The sequence below is a fragment of the Cibotium barometz genome, chromosome 31 (assembly GCF_041138505.1).
Source record: "Cibotium barometz isolate CiBa-2024 chromosome 31, ASM4113850v1, whole genome shotgun sequence".
Classification (NCBI taxonomy): Eukaryota; Viridiplantae; Streptophyta; class Polypodiopsida; order Cyatheales; family Cibotiaceae; genus Cibotium; species Cibotium barometz.
The window spans coordinates 4,680,934-4,701,418 of NC_141076.1; the positions used below are offsets into that span (position 1 = coordinate 4,680,934).

The 20,485-nt window shown below is 44.6% G+C and overlaps 1 protein-coding gene across 1 annotated transcript in view; it reads left to right on the forward strand.

Annotated features, from left to right (window-relative positions):
- Positions 1-1,470: 1,470 nt before the first annotated feature.
- The window catches only part of LOC147620425 (37S ribosomal protein S27), a 75,867-nt gene continuing 56,852 nt past the window's right edge, over positions 1,471-20,485 (forward strand). Inside the window, exon 1 of the mRNA XM_086824639.1 lies at positions 1,471-1,793. Within this exon, the coding sequence (XP_086680765.1) occupies positions 1,579-1,793 (215 nt within the window). The 5' untranslated portion in view covers positions 1,471-1,578. The remainder of the gene's footprint in view (positions 1,794-20,485) is intronic.

Here is a 20,485-nt window from a genome sequence, read left to right on the forward strand (position 1 = left end):
TATCCCACTTTACACATCATCATCCATGTGGCACTCCCTTTTCCACTCTTTTGGTCAATACTCACACACCATTCAATATTACATGTGGCATTCCTATCTTGCCACAATATCTTGCACCTTTAGGGTGCTTTCCCACATACACACAACACCACGATTACATCTCTCAACAGGGGTTGTATCAGACGATTCGACCCCAAACGATTCTACTTCTAGGATCAAAACAATCTGACTAGGGATACGATTGTTTTCTTGGCTTTTTCTTGGTTTTTTACTGATACCTAGCTTAACAATGGTTCCAAAATGGTTATTTTGCCATGCAAACATCCAAAATGGTTATTCTACCATGCAAATATCCTACCATACAAACATCCAAATGAATAATTACTGTGAATCAATTGAAAGAATGGGTCAATTTTTATCCGTTGGACATAAAGAGAGAATTCTTTGTTTAGTCTAATTAACCTAATCTAATGCTTATGATGTTAATGTAAAAGCCTCACACGCGAGATTGCTAACCTCAATCTTGCAAGAGGGAGCTCAATTCGACCCTCCATCTCCACCAATGAAGGAAAAACAATATGGGCTAGGAAAAGCTCAATCAAATCACACATACTTCACTCCTTATCACTCAATCACACCCTAATCTCAACACATAATCACTCTACCACACGTTTTGTAACTCATGGACAAACTAAAACAAACAATGGATCAATAGAATGCTCCAATTCCACTCTAGCACTAGTTTAGTTCCCTAGCAGTGGCGCCTCTTGTTTACGAAAGTTGAAGCATTATCAACACTAGAAGTATGAACTTGTCTAAAGCATGAAAGCACATTGATCACTAGAAAAGACGCTTAAAGGGGTGTCAAACTCTCAAGCTCTACCAATCCAATTGCTTGGACTCTTTTTGTAATCCAATCTCACAAGACAAGGAAGCTGAAAGCTTTCTCTCCACCTATACTATCTCTCTCTCTCAATCTCTCACTCTCCACAACTAGCTAATCATAAGACAAGAATCATGCAAGTTGCAAACTATTTTGAGCTAGTTATGATCAACCCATCCATTGACCTACACCAACATTGCATATTAGCCTTGCAAACTATTTTGAGCTAGTTAGGATCAACACTTTGTAAACCATTGGTACCACAATATATCAATTAGGATGCACATTTTGTAAGGAAAAACTGGCCAAGGTAAAGACCTCTCCCTGGTTGGTGAAAATGGTTTTCTCTGAGATAAACTTGCTTTGGTCCCACACATCCTCAATAATTACGACCACTTTTTTTTTCTTAATCGAAGTATTCACAAAAAATAGTTTTCTCAAGAAATCACAAAAAATAGTTTTCTCTAGAAATCACAAAATTTAAGAGTGTTAAAATTATGAATGATTTTCTTAAGAATTTGCAGATTTTTGAGCTAAAATCCAAAAATTGAGAAATTACATTCTAGAGGGAAAAACAACTGTTGGATAGTTTGCAGGTTTTCTATGATCTTTTATTCGGCGAGCGTAAACACTACCCCTTGCAACGACACACTGTTTCAACCCTTCCGGCTCTGTTCTGTAGCAGCGAGGAGAGGATGAGTGTTGCCAACTCTTTGAAGGCTGTTTTGAAGGCAGCCGCGTTGCAGGGTGTACCGGAGGCCACGGCACGTATCTTCGGGCATGTCATCGGGAACGGGCAGCGGTCCGGCCACAAGATTCTACGCCGGAAGATCATCGGGGGCAAGGTGCTCGAGTGGTATCCCAAGTCCATCGCCAACGCCTACCCTGGCTTCACACCTGGCGAGGAAGAGTAAGCCCAATTCCCCTTTTATTTCCCCTGAAATTTTAAAGAATCTATCAGAGTTAATGGAGAGAGAGAGAGTGAGAGTAGGGGAATGACCACCAGAACGATGATGAGAAGGGGAATGACCACCGTAGGCCGGAGAGGGGAAGAAAGAAAGAAAGCTGGATGCTTTTAACGGAGCCATGAGGGGCCAAAAGAGCTACATATGTTTCATGAAAGTGAAGTTAATGAACGCCACCAGTTTCTCTGGCCTTATTACTCATTGTTGTACACGGGCCTATTTTCATTGGCTTTTTCATATTTCCATGCTGGTTGTCGTCATCCTTCGTGACAACATACCAGGAGGCAATGCTACTCTATGGCGATACCAAATCTTGAGCTTAGAGGATGGCTTGGATTTCGAGGGATAAGGGCATGTAGCTCTTTGAAGGAAATGTTCACGATCTGGGATAGCTGCACATGTACGAGGAGTTGGCAGGTCTTGGGTCTGGGGTAGACGCTTGTCCTATCCAAGGTCTCATTGTCCCCTTGGATGTCACATGGGCTGAATAATCGCAGTCACTTGTGAAAAGATGCAAGGGAAAAGAGAGCTTGAGCTCTTGCAAGCACACACACACTCACATAAACCCTAGAAGAGAATACATACGGTGAGAGGCTGGAAATTCTCCTTCTTCTTCACACAACAAAAGAGGACTATAAAGAAGATAAAGTGACTAATACACATAATAGAGTATATACAAGTGTCAAGCGGTCCATAATGTAAACACGCTAAGAGGAGTGGGTAGATGTGGACTAGTCGGTGTAGTCCAATTGTAGAATCTCTGGCGAGGATATGTTGGTGTCAGCTACCAAACCTGTCAATGACATAAATGTCAAACAGTCATGTAGGCGCCTTATGAGTGTCAGCTCATGTTGAGCTTGACATCTCAACACTCCTCCTCAAGCTCAACTCCAGCTCATGAACTCCAAGCATATCTCAAAATCTGCGGAGCTTCTCAGCTCCCAAGGCCTTCATGAAGATGTCAGCGACTTGATCCTGTGTGCTGACATAGGCCAAGTCGATGTCGTCTACCAAGACTCTCCCCTTGATGAAGTGGTCATGTATCTCAATGTGTTTCGTCGCGCATGAAAAACTGGGTTCCTAGCCAACCGGATACTGCGAAGATTGTCACAATATATGACAACCTTTCTCTCCACATGCAACCCTAAATCAGTAAGTAGCTTGCGTAACCAAGCTACTTCACATGCTGCCACCGCAGCTCCTTTATACTATGCCTCTGTACTCGACAAGGCAATTGCGGGCTGCTTCTTGGTGCTCCATGTCATAGCAGCACTCTCTAATGATGAAAACATAATTCCACTGGTAGATCTCCTATTTGAGATGCTACGTGCCTAATCTGCATTTGTGTACCCATATAGTTCCAAGGGTACCCTTGCTGCATAAAACAATGCATAATCAACACGGTTAGCACCACCACACAGGGAAATACTAACCACACTAGGAAGCATGGTCAGTATAAACATGCTTTGTTCTTGCTCTGTACAAAACTTAAAGAATTCTTTGAATTTAATTTAAGAAATTTTAGATTTACACAAATGAGAAAACATGAGGGTACTTGGTATAACAAGTACAATTCAACAGGTACAGTAGGTATTATTCAGTAAATTCAGCAGGTATAGTCCAGATTTAGCACACGTAAAATTCAGCAGTAGGTACAGTCCAGATTCAGCACACGTGTGAAATTCAACAGTAGGTACAATCCAACAGGTACAATTGGTGAATTCAGCCGGTACAGTCCACGTGGGCAATAGGTACAGCAGGTTAATTCAAGAGGTACGGTCCAGCAAGTTCCCACGTGTGAATTCAGTAGCCAATTCAGGGCCAGCTGATGGAGACTATGCAGAAATCAGCCCTTAGAGAGGTAGGCGATGGAGAGAATGAGGGAGATAGCAGGCGATGGAGAGAGAAATGCAGCCAGCTTCCCCACGTGTGAAAAATTACTAAACTAACTCATGCAAAAGCTTATTCCAAGGTTTTCAAAAGATTACACAATATTAAAGGGTATTTAAAATGCTCATGGGCACCCTAATGTCCAGCCCCTAATTTAAATGCGTGTGAACACATTGGCTTATAAATTTTAAAGTTGGCCATAACTTATAAATTTTATATTTTAAAAAGGAAAAAATGGTAATACTTACCACCTATTCACATGCCACACCCACGAGTCAGCAAACAGTACTCCATGGTACACGGGGGGCATCCTCGTCCAGTGTACTTGCAGGTCATAATAGGCAAACACACGCAAATAAGTCATGCAAAAATAAGTTTATGCATGCAATCACAAATGCATGTGCACATGTAATGGACAAAATCTCCCTTTCATGAAACTTGTACAAAAAGTTCCTGTTGGGCACAAAACTGGCGCGACAGAAATATAAATATATGTCTTGGTCTTCGTATGGAGTGATAGTCCCATAGGTAAGACACCATCTTGGCCATACACGGGTGGCACCAACAGGCTCCTGTCCATACAGCATGAAGCAGGTCACACACGGGTGGCACTAATCTGGCTCTCATCCATGTGACACCAAAAGACTTTTCCTTTCACATGGGACACTGGCCTGGTCCCATGTGAACATGGCACAAATTTGGCCGCTCTATGGAGTGACAATCCCATAAAAGTGACTCCAGAAATGGAGATGGACCAAATGGTGACAGATCTGCATTTGCCATATGAAAAACAATAGTGACAAGATACTTAGCAATCTTGTCATGCCATGCTCGTGGAGCTTACTTCAGCCCATACAAGGCCTTACGGAGCTTACACACATACTCTGGGTGACATGTATCCTCAAAACCTGGTGGTTGATCCATATATACCTCTTCTTGCAAGTCACCAAGTAAGAACGCATTTTTTTACATCCATCTGATGTAAAAACCAGCCTTTAGCTATAGCCACTGCAATCACAACTCTCACAGTTGCCATCTTTGCAACTTGGACAAATGTCTTCTCATAATCAATCCCATCTAGCCTTGTACTTGCTTATGCTACCATCACTGTTATATTTCACCTTATACACCTACTTACAGCCAATAGCTTTCTTGCCTTCAGGCAATGGTACCAAATCCCAAGTCTCATTTCCATACAATGCATCCATCTCCTTATCCATAGCTTTCTCTCAACACACATTTCCAATAGTCTACAACCTGCACGATACGCACAGTGATGTGCCATAACCATCATAAGTCAACCTCTGCACAGGATTTTTGAATCTTCCAAATCTTCATAACTTTGCATTCATGGCTTCCATAGCCTTCTTTACACCAGGTGTTCTTATTTTGCTGGAATCCCAAGCTCCTCATCAAGGCTCATCTCCGAGCCGCTAGAATCTCCACCAATAAGAGAATGCCTTGCAGAAATATCAGGTATACCAAGGGGCTCAACTACTCTCTCTTTGTCTTCATGTGATGTATCAACTATATTTTCAGGATTGGTATTATGACGTAGCCTACCACTCCATGATCTATTAACATAACCATTGGATGAGGACTCTCCTGGTCCACTCAATGATTGTGATTGCGGACTTGCATTCTGTGCAACCACATTTTTACTTACATCAGCCTTCCCAACATCTTTTTCAGCAGCATACCAGCTACTCATCTCATCAAATACAACATCCCTGCTTACCCTCAATTCACGTGTAGCAGGATTATAACATTTATATCCTTTTTGCTCAAGGGAATACCCAATAAAGACACATTTTTCTACTTTTGGATCCAGCTTAGTATGCAACTCATCTGGCACATGCACATATGCAATACATCCAAAAACTTTCAAATGAGACGAATCAGGTTTCTTGTAAGTAAACTTCTCCTTTGGTGTTACATCATGTATAGTTGCAGTAGGAGTCCTGTTCATGATATAAACTGCTGTAGACATAGCCTCAGCCCAATAGCTGTGTGGCATATTCTTCTTTGCCATCAATGCTCGTGCTATCTCTGCAATGTACCTGTTTTTTCGCTCAGTAACTCCATTTTGTTGCGGAGTGTATCTACATGTAAATTGTCTCTTAATGCCATTCTTTTGCAAGAATTCAGAGTACTCATTGGAGAAGTATTCTCTCTCTCCATCTGACCTTAGACACTTCACATGCTTTTCAGTCTGTTTTTCAGTCATAACTGTGAAATTCTGAAAATGAGTGAACACTTCACTCTTCTCCTTCATGAAATACATCCACACTTTTCTCGTGTGATGATCAATGAATGTTACGTAGTACCTGCAGCCACCCATAGACATAGTCTTCGCAGAACCCCATACATCTGAATGCACAACATCTAGTACATTCCTGCTCACATATATGTCATGTGGAAATACATGTTTTGTTTACTTTCCAAATTGACATGCTTCACAAACTTTCTGCATACCTTCAACTTTAAACTTATGCAGCCCGTCACAATTTCTTTAGTTTGCATAGACTTCATTCTTTGTACATTTACATGCCTAATTCTCTTATGCCAAATGTCTGCATCTACAACAACTCCTGAACCATTTGTAAACATTGCAGCACTCACTTTAAGCATATTTACATTCAATGTAAACATTCTACCCACTCCATTGCCTTTTGCAGCCAACATGCACTTATCTTTAAAGTCTTCTACATAACAACCGTTAGGGTTAAATCGAACGTGCAAACCTTGCTCAATCATTTGGCCAACAGAAACCAGATTCTTTGTAATGTTCGGAACATGAAGTACATCTGCAAGGTACTTCACTTTACCATCCTGCATAGACAATGGCATATCTCTAACATGAGCAATCGGATGACCAATGTCATTCCCTGTTTCAACAAAACCTGGTCTTTCAAGACTCTTCATTTCCTTGAATCACTCACCATGACTTGTCATGTGGTTCAAAGCACTTGAATCAACATACCATACGTTATCCTTACATGCTGATACATCATTTCCAGACACAGCATTAACCACATGTTGCATAACAAACCTCTCATTATTCTCATTATTTCTGTTAGAGGATGCATAGTTGTTTTGCTACACTTTTCCATTTCGCATGTCACTCCGCTTCTTATAGCAATGTGCCTACACATGCCTAGGCTTACCACAGTAAAAATAGTCTCGTGTATCATTATGCTGTCTTTGCCAATTAACACCTCGTTGGCTCCCCCTGTCTTTAAACTGGCCTCTTTCACCTATGTGTTGTTGCGAATCTTGGGACTGTTGTTGCTGCTGACCATAATTTTGATTGCCTGTTTGGCCACCACCATGACCTCCACCTTGGCCACATCCACGACCTGTACCTGGTCCTCTACCTGCACTTGTGTAGAGGGCCTGTTGCTTTGAACTGTTTTTGTTTTGTGAAGACTGTTGATCTTCACTCAAATTCTTCTCTTCAAAGATCAGCATTGACACCAAATCTGTGAAGTGGGGAATGTTCTCCTGAGTTTGAATAGACGTCTTGAACGCCTTGTATTATGGCTCGAGACCACGTAGACACACTTCCATCTTGTCATCATCATCAACAGAAACACCAATTGATGCAAGGGATTTCACAATTCCCTTGATCTTCAAAGCATAATCATTCACTGACATATTCTTCTTTTCCATGGTATGAAGCTCATTCTTCAACTGAATCTTTCGTGCCTTGGTGTTAGTTTCATACAGCTTCACCAAGGTGTCCCATGCCTCCTTAGGTGACTTGGCATCCTGTATATGCCCAATCATAGTGTCCTGTATACTAATAGAAAGTCAATACATGACTTTCCTTGCTCCTTGATTCCAATCCTTGAACTCTTTTACATTTGCAGCAGTTGGATTAATCTCCGGTGCCTCCTCATGTTCACCTTCAATGTAGGCCCAGTAACCTTTTCCCATCAGGAAATTGGTCAATCTAAACCTCCAAGCATGGAAATTGTTCTTGTTAAGCTTCTCTGTAACAATCTGGTTTATTCTATCATTTGACATCTTGTCTGCAGTAAAAAAAAATAGCACTCTTGTTTGACTTGCACAAACTGCTGTATTCTTTGCAGCGGTACTATACTGCATCCAAACTGTCACAACCAGTGACCTCAATTTGCTTACATACACCTAATGGTAACTTTGAGACCTCCATATTGTCCACTCTCTCATAGCTCGCACAATCACAAACTCAATGATCCAGACGGATCATTGAGTTTGGAGTCCGTTTGCTTACTCTATTGTTAACAATCCTAATATGGGATTGATCATGGTGACAGACACAAGATCAAGCATAAGATTAAGGTGGGTTATAGCACACTAAAAACTCCATGAGAGAGAGAGAGAGAGAGAGATTGAACACTCAACACAAGATCTCTATTGCATTCTCCATGAACCATACAAAACATAAGATTAAGGTGGGTTATAGCACACTAAAAACTCCATGAGAGAGAGAGAGAGAGAGATTGAACACTCAACACAAGATCTCTATTGCATTCTCCATGAACCATACAATGATATAGGCCTTCTAGCCTTATCCCACTTTACACATCATCATCCATGTGGCACTCCCTTTTCTACTCTTTTGGTCAACACTCACACGCCATACAATATTACATGTGGCATTCTTATCTTACCACAAAATCTTGCACCTCTAGGATGCTTTCCCACATACACACAACACTGCGATTACATCTCTCAACACCCCCTCTTAATCGAGGTGTTCCACAACTCACCCACATCACCCATAACACCAATGTAGCATTGCCAAATGCAACGCATCTCTCAACACCCCCTCTTAATTGAGGTGTTCCACAACTCACCCATCACCCATAACACCAATGTAGCATTGCCAAATGCAATGCATCTCTCAACACCCCTCCTCATACCCGCAGTGCCCGTGAACGCTTGCGAACTAAAAAACGGAGGTCCAGACGAGCCTGAAATGCGTTTTGCCCTGAAAAATGTCGTCCAATAAATAATATAGTTGCCTTGTAGCTCTCCTCCCGCGAAGAAAGCTCCTCAATCGTGAGTTCGTTTGCTGGTGCCTCTCGAAAAGCTCCCGACAACGGTGTAGTAGAGGGAAGAGTAGATGAAGCTCTTATCCTCGTACTGCTTGTTGTTTCTCGCACCGGTACGAACCCATTTGTACCGTGCGGTTCATACGGTATGGCACCGTACGATATTGTACGTACGATGTTGTACGGTACGAGTTAAAAAAATAAAAATAAAAATTTTTCACCTTGAGAAAAAAATTCCAAATGCTAAAAAAAAATATAGAAATCTTGCTTAATGAAGATCCCAAATGCCCACAATAGTTTGCAACTTTCGTGTCCACTCAATATTCCATATGGGGTTGCTAAGAGACCTAAAAAATCTGGTAAGGTAGACTGGTAGTGTACACTTGATTGGTAGGATGAGAGAATCTTGCTACATCCCTTGGAGATCCTTGTTATAGGTAGGCTAGACAGTCAGATCCTCAAGTTATGTACGAGGGAGAAGATTTGGACATGGCCATTTTGATCTAGAGATGAGTCCCTAAACCTATCACCCTAGATGCACTGCTTGTATTTGTGCAAGGATAATCCCTTAGTCATAAACGCTACACTGGAAGACCTTTGGTATTGCATTACCCATGCAGGTTCTTTTTTGGAGACAATTGGGAGACACATCTCCATGTTTTGGTTTCTCAAGCACTGTAGACTCCTCCCCTCCCAACCTTTCCTCACATTCAAGCTTGAAGCTCCATAGTTTGTGAGTGTAAAAAAAAACACCGTATTTTATCGTACAATATCCGAAAATTTCATATCGTACCAAAAATTCCTGTACGGTATCGTATTTTCGTACCGTGACAACTATGCCGCTTCCTGTGCTTCTCTTAAAAAGATGCAGGGAAGAAGAGAGCTTGAGCTCTTGCAAGCACACACACTCACACAAACCCTAGAAGAGCACACACGATGAGAGGCTGAAAATTCTCCTTCTTCACACAACAAAAGAGGTTTACAAAGAAGATAAAGTGACTAACACACATAATAGAGTATATACAAGCGGTCCATAATGTGAACACGCTAAGAGGAGTGGGTAGATGTGGACTAGTCAGTGTAGTCCAGCTGTAGAATCTCTGGCGAGGATATGCCGGTGCCAGCTACCAAACTCGCCAGTGACATAAATGTCGAATAGTCATGCAGGCGCCTCGTGAGTGTCAGCTCATGTTGAGCTTGACATCTCAACAACTTGGATGCCCCTAATAATTCTGTGATAGATGTTTGAGTGCTATCGTACTGATCTTGTCTAGCCTCAATAAGGCCTCTTGGTGGTGATGACATAGCTCTAATAAGTAGAGGCCCAAGCACCTTTGATGTTAGCTGTGTGAGGGGGCCAAATCCCTTTGTAGAGACATGAAATCTCCCCCATATCTCATAATACACTGGGCATTTGAATAACTAGTGCTTCCTAGTCATGCATAGTCTGCATATCCTCATCTCTTGTGGTATGCCCTCTACTCTCCCTCTCTTTTTAAAGGTGGTGAGAGGACACCCTTAACTGACCAATGGCAATTCTCATGGCATGGGACATGTGATTGTTTAAATATCAAGGTTTCTCAATGAAACCGTCCACTATGAGTCTCAAAAAGTGCTCTTTGTAGCTTCTTGTGAAGCTCCAATAGAGACAACCATGTCCGGCTTGTGTGAATAGCCAAATCGAGATGGATGATGTGGTTGGTCTCATCATTCATGTCCGGAGAGATCCAAGAAGGGTGAAGGCGGTGAGAGGACACCCTTAACTGACTAATGGCAATCCTCATGGCATGGGACATGTGATTGTTTAAATATCAAGGTTTCTCAATGAAACCGTCCACTATGAGTCTCAAAAAGTGCTCTTTGTAGCTTCTTGTGAAGCTCCAATAGAGACAACCATGTCCGGCTTGTGTGAATAGCCAAATCGAGATGGATGATGTGGTTGGTCTCATCATTCATGTCCGGAGAGATCCAAGAAGGGTGAATCTAGACTATACTCAAATGGGGGAAGGTGTTCCATTTGAAGACCGTGTGAGTTAAACTAGCGGATGGTGCGCAAATGCGAACATGTAGTATGCCCCTCTTGTGCAAGCCACTTGGAAGATGCTAGTGCCAACCACCACAGGAGGAGATGGTCTCCATCTAGTGTGTATACATGGTAGATGTAGGTGATGATTTGAAAAAGAGCATCAAGACTCGCAAGCACAATCTCATGTGATATCGATGGCTTACCCTTGATCATGCATGAGATCATCATCACCCACTCTCTATCCTCTTCCAATATGCCTCTCCCAACTTTGGCCCCCCAAATGAAGTACCATACATCATAGCAAGTATCATCAACGTGTCAAATAGCCATCTCTTAGTGCTCAGCTCGTGGAAATGAGCTTGAAAGCACCCTCTCTCTAATCAGGTTATGGCCGCATAACCTCTTGCCAAGGGGGCCTAGGCAGCTAGTTGCATGGAGAAGATAGGGCTAGTAAAAGTTAACCCGGAGGTATACATATGAAGAGATGAGGTCAATTGTGTCACCTTTGTACATGAAAGAGTGCCTAGATGCAACTTGATGGGAAGTGTTAAAAAGCACGATCTTGGTTTTATCAAGATTCCTTGCCAAATACCCTCTGAAGGGCCCCCACCAAGGATTGGTGTATTTGCTTTATTGAATGATGTAAAAGACTGACTTCTTGGAGACCTTACTTGGCTGGAAATCAGCAGCCTAAAGATGTCCTATTCTCCTTTGCTTTAGTCTCCCTTTGGCTGTCCTGGCTCTTGGAGTCTTCAACACTTTGTGAATAATAAGATAGATTAGCCCTTGCCAAGCCTATGCTTTTTTAGGGCCATATTATGCTGGTTGGTCTGCAGAAGTAGCTGTCGGTCTGCTGTTTATTGTACTGGATAAAACATCACATTATGGACGCCTTTTCACACGTGGCAAAGGGTTGTTGCCCGCCTGCTTTCAGGGCCTCTAGGGCTTGGCTGACTGCTACTGAAGCTGGCCGACTAAGGCTTGGCCCTTACCATGGGCTGGCCGACTGTGGCCTAGCCCTTCCATGGGCTGGCCAATTGAGCCTAGGGCCTTTATGGGCCCCATCATGATGAAAGTAACACTTTCATAATAAAAAAAAATTATTCTTTTATGCATAAAAATCCATTTTGATGAAAGTAACACTTTCAATTCTCGAAGGACCTTTCAACGATATATCTATGGATTTTGTGACGAATCTGCTTCCCAGTCCAAGTAAGCGTGATATGCGGTGTTTAACGATGGTAGATCGTTTTAGCAAGTTTATTATGCTTATTCCTTACAGGGCTAACATTACTACCGAGGATGTTGCCAAATTATTCAGCTGGCATTGGTACCCCGTAGCTAGCATACCTAGAACCATTGTATCAAATCGTGATACCAAGTTTACCACTCATTTTTTGAGGATGTTTGATAACTTTGGTACTAAATTGAATTTCTCCAGTGCATTTCATCCGGCCAGACAAACATTTACAATCAATTGTCGTTCGACGTGCTCAAGTGTTATGTCCACGATCAGCAAGGTAAGTGAGAACAGCTTTTACCTTTAGTTCAAGTTGTTTTGAATGAGTCTTTCTTCAGCTATTAGCAGGACACTTGGGCTACCTTTGGGCAGCCCTGCAGCGAGCTTTTCCCTTTTGACAAATGAAACAGTGCTGCACATGTGTGAACACGTCTCACCTCATTCTTGGCCAATAAAACTACCTCTCTAACTTCTCCAAAGTCAAGTTCATGCCCCTATGAACGCTAGCAATGGCATCGTGGGCATCATGGTTGAGAGTTACCTAAAATTGTTTCAAGACACAGAGGTGACTTTTGTAGAAAAGCCAACCATCGTGTATCAAGAAGTGCCACGGTCCTGGTGTCCAATGCCTGTTTCCAGTGAGTACCAAACTCCACGGAATCCGCGTACTCGTGCCTCGTCATCTCGTCTAGTCCTGGATCAGGGAGATCCATCCATGTGGGTTGGATGTGGGACACGGTTTCTTTCCTGCTCAAGGTGCTGGCCACTGGGTTGGCCTTGCCTGGAAGATACTCGATCATGCCACCAAATTGCTAGAAAATCTGGCTCTAGCAGTGCTGTTGGTCACTCCAATTTGTGCACATAGAGGAAGTGCTTCCAATGCTTTAGGACCTGTATCACTGTGAGCTCCCGATCATAGACTGATTAGTTCGGCTACATTTAATGACATGATGATGCATGTGTTCAGGGACTTGACCGCCGACAAGTGTCTTCATCTTCTTGGATGACATACTGATTTTTTCAACTATAGAAGAGCAATATGACATCGACGTTGAGAAAGTGATGAAGTTGCTAGAAAGCAATGAGCTGTATGTCAAATGAGAATAAATCGGATTTTTATCTATTCGAGGTTCATTACCTTGGATACATAGTTAGTGTGGAAGGCATCCGATTAGATCACGCAAAGGTGGTGGAAATCCTAAATTGGGAGATCCCAGAAACCGCATATGATATTCAATCGTTTGTGGACATTTGCCAGGCATATTCCACCCACCAACAAATTTTCTGACATCTCGGCAGCTCTCATTGATCTGCGCAAAGGTGTCAAAATGGGGAGGCGACGTATTAACGTGACCCCTTGTGGATTACAGGCCTTCAAGGACCTTAAGGTTGCATTATTTGAGGCTCCTTGCTTTGCACTAGTCTCGTGGGATGACCCATTCCAAGTGATCACCAATGTGAGTAACATTGCTATTGGAGTAGTTTTACAGCAAAATGGGCATCCAATTGCTTAATTGCCTTGTGGATTAAAGGCCTTCAAGGACCTTAAGGTTGTATTATCTGAGGCTCTTTGCTTAGCACTAGTCTCGTGGGATGACCCATTCCAAGTGATCACCAATGTGAGTAACATCGCTATTGGAGCGGTTTTACAGCAGAATGGGCATCCAATTGTTTACATGTTTCGTAAGCTATTCTTGCCCAAAAAGGCGTTTGTCAGACCAAAGGGCATGACCACAAACTCGTAGTGGGCCTATTGAGTTCAGAATGCGGTTTTGGGGATGTCCCCTTCGACAATTGGTACTTGATGGTACCCACTTTTTACGTAAATCTTCAAAAAAACCTTAGCTCCATTTAGCCTTCTCTAATATGTATTGAGGCATTGGGAAGTTGCTTTTGACCGTTAGCTTGTTGAGCGTGTGATAGTCTACGCATAGTTTGGAGGATCCATCCTTCTTTTTGACAAAAAGGATCGGGGTTGCGAATGGAGTCACACTAGAGCGCATGAAACCAGATTGCAGCAACTCTTGGAGTTGACGGTTCAACTTTGTTTCCATGGCCTTGCTATAAGTGATATGGAAACTTGCTCAGGGGTTTGGAGCCTAGGAGGAGTTCAATTTTGTGGTCCTCCGGTCTAGATGGGGGGAACTTAGGGGGAAGATTGTCTCAAAGAAAGATCTTTTGGAATCAATCATGCAAGGCCTTGTGCTTCTGAGAAGCACTAGCAACTGTCTGGGTGGTCTGAACATAGATCACCGCTCATTGTGCACCTTTCGGAATCTCTCATTTAGTCTGAATATGGCTAATGATTGGAAAGTTAGGTATCCTTGGCTCACATTTTATGATCACGGGAGCCTTGGACACATTTTAGGTAATCTGGAAAGTGTGTTGCTCACGGTCATCGTCTGGGGTAAACTTGTGAAATACAATGGTGCGAACCATAGGATTGGGAGCTGGAGAACTAGTGACAACCTGGGGGGTCGATATGGGAGTTTGGCTCACCACATAAGCTGGTGAGGTGGGAGTGGTGGTCTGTGCAAGGATCTTCCTAGGGCATGCCCTAGTAGTATGCCCTTTTGTATGACAAAAGAAACACCGCACTGTTCGTGCTCCTCAGTGTTGAGCTTAGCACTTGTCTTGCTTGCCTAAGCCTTTTGGTATGGAGTAATGGGAGATGCATTGGTCGAGTTCTTGGAGCTAGAGGCTCCTGGGCTAGACCCAGATTGGGTCTAGTTTTGGCCTTTGTCATTGGCAGTTGCTGCCTTGGCCACTCTTGGTTGGGAGGTCTTCGGTTTTCCACCGTTATAATTTATAGTTCATCTCGGCGCTTTTCGCAAGTGAAAATGCTCGATCAAAAGTCTGTAGCTCAAACATACACACATCCCGTTGGATTTGCGTGTCTAAACCATACGGAATTGACCTTTCTTGTCCTCTTCTGATTTTTGCAGCTGTAAAGCCATGTGAGTGACTTTATTGGCAAATTGGAGGACTGGCTGCTCATTTTGGCGCAATTCTAGTACTCATCCTCGAGTTGCTCAAAATAGTGACGCGGTAGAAATCACTTCTTGAGGTCCATGACAAATTGTTCCCCTGCATAGGCAGCAACCCCAAAGTGGGAATTTGCGTGGGTTCAATGTGTCCACCAAGAGATAGCTTCCCCTTCTATGTGGCAACTATCTAACACAACCTTTTCTACATCTGACTTCCTACCAGCAGCAAAATAAGCCTCAAACTGATGAATCCACGTATACAAAGTTGTGGGGTCGAGTTTACCATTATACTTACTAAAATTCATCCTTTCGTGAAGGTGAGTTGAGGAAGCTGTTGGTTACAGTCCTTGTGTCGAGAGCTGTAAGCAACCGCTCATGCTCCATGTGTCGTCTTTGTTCCTCGTGTGCACAACGTCCAAAGCTCTATCATGTAACGCAGGGGACTGCTGTGTTAGCTCCGCTTTGGAGGTAGCCAAAGCAGAGTTGTGGGAAGGGGTATGGGAAGAGATCTTGGTGATAACTTGGTGAAGGTTTGTCGGAATGCACATCGGAAAATGAGACAACTGATGTGAGAAAGAAAACACAAAGTTGTATAAACTCTGCAATATACACAAGATCCGATACAAATGAAGTGTGGGGGACAAGGGTGGTATTTATACCACCCTAGGCTGTTGGTCGGCCAGCCCAAAAAATAGCCGACAGGTTGCAGAAATGTCCACGACTGGAATAAAACCAGTTGGCCAGCACATATGGCAGTCGATCGGAAGAAAACATGGTTGGCTAGGACAGAAACAGTCAGCCAGCACAGGAAGTCGCCCAAGACTAGCAAAAACTGGAAAAACATGGAAAATGAGGAAAAATGGAGACTACTCCTAACTCGGGTGGGCACACCCACAACAGAGGCTCTCACTCCCTACTGACTAACATGGTACAGACAAGAGATGATTGCTAACACCCCCTCTTAGCCCGTGGATGTGGAACCAACCCCGGTGAATTGGAGTGTTGCCGGAGCATCGCCTGGGGTAGAGACTTCGTGAAGAGGTCCGCCGCATTGTCCTCCGTTGAACAATAAACAAGCAAGATGTCACTAGCCAAAATCTTCTCACAAACAAAGTGATATTGTATCTCTATGTGCTTGGTCTGGGCATGGGGGACCGGGTTTCGAGCAATAGCTATACAGCTCTGGTTTGAGCAATAGCTATACAGCTCTGGTTATTGCACTGGATGACCGTGGGTTCCTTCTATGGAAACCCAATCTCACCAAGTAACCTCCGCAGCCACACAACCTCGCAAGCAGCACCCGGTACTCTTCCTCTCTAGAAGACAAGGCAATAGTTGGCTGCCTCTTGCTGCTCCAAGAAATAGCTCCTGAGCTAAGGGCAAATCCGTAGCCTAATGTAGATCTCCTTGTGTGGATCTCCTCCCCAATCTGAGTCACTCCAACCTTGGAGTCGGACTTGGTCCTTCGTTCCCCCTCCAGTAACATAGAAGAGTCCAAGATCCTTCATACCTTGTAGATACTGCAAGATCTGCAATCCTGCATCCCAATGAGTCTTCAAAGGTGTCTGCATGAATGAGCTCAACAACCGCACTAGAAAGCTCAAGTCCAATCTGGTGTTCAGCAACCAAATCAATGAACCAACAAGCTTTCGATACAAGGAGGCATCAACCTGCTCACAAGGATCATTCACTGTAAGTTTGGTATTCGGGTCCATCAGTGAAGAAATAGGCTTGCAGTTCTCCATCCCAAAGGTCTCCAGCACCTCATGAACATACTGCTGCTGTGAAACAAAGAACCCCCTCTGGGTCTGCCAAATCTCCAATCCCTAAAAGAAATGGAGTAAGGTTAAGTCGGTCATCTCCTACTCGTTTGACAAGGCAGCCTTCGTCACAGTTATGTGCTCCACATGACCACCAATGAGAATAAGATCATCCACATAAAGGATTATCTAAGTGACCATACCGCGTCCTTGAAAGAGACACAAGTTAGGATCTCCAATTGATCTCTGAAACCTTTTCGTAGAAAGAAGGAATCAATCTTTTGATTCCAAGCCCTGGGAGCCTGCTTAAGACCATACAAGGCCTTCCGTAACCTATAAACCATCCCCTTTGATCCCGGAACCTCAAAGCCTAGAGGTTGCTCAACATACACCTTCTTCTGCAAGTCACCATTAAGGAACGCAGATTTTACATCCATCTGATACACTGGCCACCGCTAAGAAGAGCCAAGGGCAAGAATTGTTCGAATCGTGGTCATCCTCGCTATCGGTGCAAAGGTATCCTCATAGTCGACGCCAGGCCACTGAGCATAGCCCTTAGCTAGAGGATAGCGTTGGCTTCCTCAACGTTTATACTCCGAACGCTACTGCAAGTAGAGCCCTCTTTTGGAGTTCAGTATGGCAGGCCCTCCCTCAGGCTGCCTTTTGGTGCTTGGGTGGTGACTTTAACATGATAGAGGCAGCAGAGGACAAACTTGGGAGTGGCACGACCACAGTTTCAGGAGTAGAGTACTCAGCCTGGGAGGAGATGATTCTTGCAGTCAGGGGACAGGACCCTTGGCATCTTCCAGAGTTTGGGCGTAGCCATGGGAGCCTTCGCTTCTCGAGATCAGATAGGAGCACCACCAGTCCCAACCTCTCTAGACTTGACAGATTCTACGTTGATGAGTGGGCTTGCAGCCGAGGGGGTATGATTGGTATTTTGGCAGGCACTTCTTCTTTTGACCACGCCCCGGTTATTTTGTCCTTAGAGGACCCTTGGAGGCATGACAGCTAGGTGACTCGAGGATCTCGGACAGCCTCATTTAGGACCTAGAGATTTGGAGCAGGATAGAGCAGATATGGGCGTGGCTACGCGCACAGTGGATGAGGGCTTAGGGGAGATCAACTTTTTCTTGCAGGAGGTAGCCCAGAGCCGACTAGAGGGTTTTCGGGAGCAGGAGAGGAGTTTGAGGAGTCGTCTTGCCTCTACAGTGGCTTCAGGAGAGGTCTCTGGATAGCCAGTGGATCGAGAGTCAGCTTGCCACCGCTCGCACCCATAGAGGAGAGGAGGGTGGAGTACAAGTATGATGCTAGGGCCTCTTTCTGGACTCAGGTAGGCGATAGAGTCACAGGGGATTTCTTTGAGATAGCTGCCCCCCACAGGAGGAGAGACGATATTCACAGGTTGTGTGGCCAGGATGGAGCTATTGTTTCAGATCCCCCCCAGGTGAGAGCCATCGCCATGGACTTTTTTCGATCCCTCCTCACTGGTGCCCCAGTATCTCCACAAGTGGTGGAAGCATGTGTGAGGGTCTGGCGGCATACGAGGGAGGTGGTTCCTGTTAGAAGTCATCTCCTGTCTATACATATACACCAGGGCCTCTGTTGTGGGTGTGCCCCGCCTTGTATGTGTCTTATCATTTTTCCTCACTCGTATTTTTCCCCCATTTTTCCCTATTTTTTTGTGGCATAGGAGGCAGTCTTGTAGTGGCAAGAGGACCTTGAACCTGGCCAACTGCATCTGTGGAGACTCTGGAGGTGGCCGACTGCTCTGCACAGGTCGTGGACCTCCCTGATGCTGGCCTACCCGCCTTGCTGCTGGCCGACTGTGCATTTCAGCAGTCGTGGGGTTTTTGTGTCCTGTCGGCTGCCCTACAGCAGGCCGACTACTGTTGGGGGGCCATATAAAATGGCCCCTAGCCCCCTTGTCACATTTGTATCATTCCGGGATTCTTTTGTGTATATAGAGCAGAGTTACACGCCTCTCTCTCTCTCTCTCTTGTGCTGTGATTTTCTGCATTGCATTTTGCTCTTGTGTTCCGAGATCTGGTCATCATCTCCGCTGCGTATTCTGACATGGTATCAGAGCCTAGGCTCTAGATAGTTCTTGGGATTTGTGTGAGCAAGAGGGGGACTGTTGTGTTGCTGATTGGTGGACTGTTCGGGACCGTCTGGGAAGAGGAGAAGCAAGAGGACGGCGGGCTGATTTGCTGGACAGCCACTTGCAGGTGTTAGTTCTTCTTTGTTCCCACCCACCCACCCTTTTCAGAGTACATCTCCACAATGGCAGATCTGTTTGAGATGGCCGAGAGGCATGTGAAGATCCCGACACTCCCCACATTCCTGGTGGACCGTCAGTTGGACGGGAACAACTACGACCTATGGAAGGTTATGATGGAATCTGTTGTGGAGTCTTACGACCTCGCTGATTTCATCGTTGTTGGGGTTCCACGGCCGGAAGTAGAGGAAGGGGAGTTACCGTCGATCCGAAAGGACCGGGAGGCACAGGCACAGATGTGGGATCGTGTCAACGCCAGGGTCCGTTCATTTATCTTTCTCAACTGCACACGGCAGGTAATCAATCATGTAAAGCATATGACACTGGCCAGAGGTATATGGCAGCATTTGGCTTCTCTTTACAACAGGGTATCGCCCATGAAGAGGATTTCCTTGGAAGTACGGATGCGGGGTATGAGCCCTGCAAAGTCGTCGACGATGCGGGAGCATATTAACAAGCTGCAGGCTCTTCAGCAGGAGGGAAGGAGATATCGTCAGAGGACCTGGCCATAACGTTGCTGTCACACTTGCCCTCTCAGTACTTAGCATTTTACTTGTCTTTGATTACCAGTGGCAGGCTCAGCACCATCACGTGGGAGGAGCTTGTGCCCATGGTCTTGGACCAGGAGGAACGATTCACGAACCCTCCTCAGGGTGGAGGTTCGGAGGCCTTAACTGGCCAACGGTCGAAAGTCAGTAACACAGGCAAAGGGAAGGCTTCATCGGAGAAGTCTTCTGAGAAGAAGTCCGTTACTGACCGCGAGAAACTAAAGGCAGAGAGGACCTGTAATGATTGTGGCGAGAAAGGCCACTATTGGAGGCAGTGTCCCAAGCGGAAGACCGAGAAGGGTGAAGATTCCTCAGTAGTAGCAATCATGAAGACTCCGGCTTTTGTGCACCTGGAGGTGATGGACACCGATGTTTCATTCTCTTCAGGGAGGGAGGAGGTTGGAGGATTCTCCGCTACGGATACTTGGGAGTGGATTCTAGACAGTGGTGCTTCCAGGCACATGACTCCTTCCCGTTCAGATTTAGAGGATCTCTGCAAGTATTTTGGTCACATTCTTACTGGGGATACATCCACTATCCCAATTCACAGTGAGGGCAGGATGGAGATAGTTCCCGATGGCAGAGGGGGGAAGCATTCCTCCCAGGTGTTGTGTCACGTGCACACCAGTCAGGTGTACAGTGACATGGCATCATCATTAGCATCATCAGTAGTCATCAGGTATTATTCAGGCATTTATGCAATTTTATAGGCATTTATGAGGCAGCCGACTGGCATTTATGGTATTTATGCCCAGTCGTGGACATTCAGTAGCTGGCCGACTGCATTAATGCTGGCCGACCAGCAGCCCTCATGCATATAAATAAGAGAGCCTCTCCATTCAGCATAGCAAGCTCATCATTCAAGC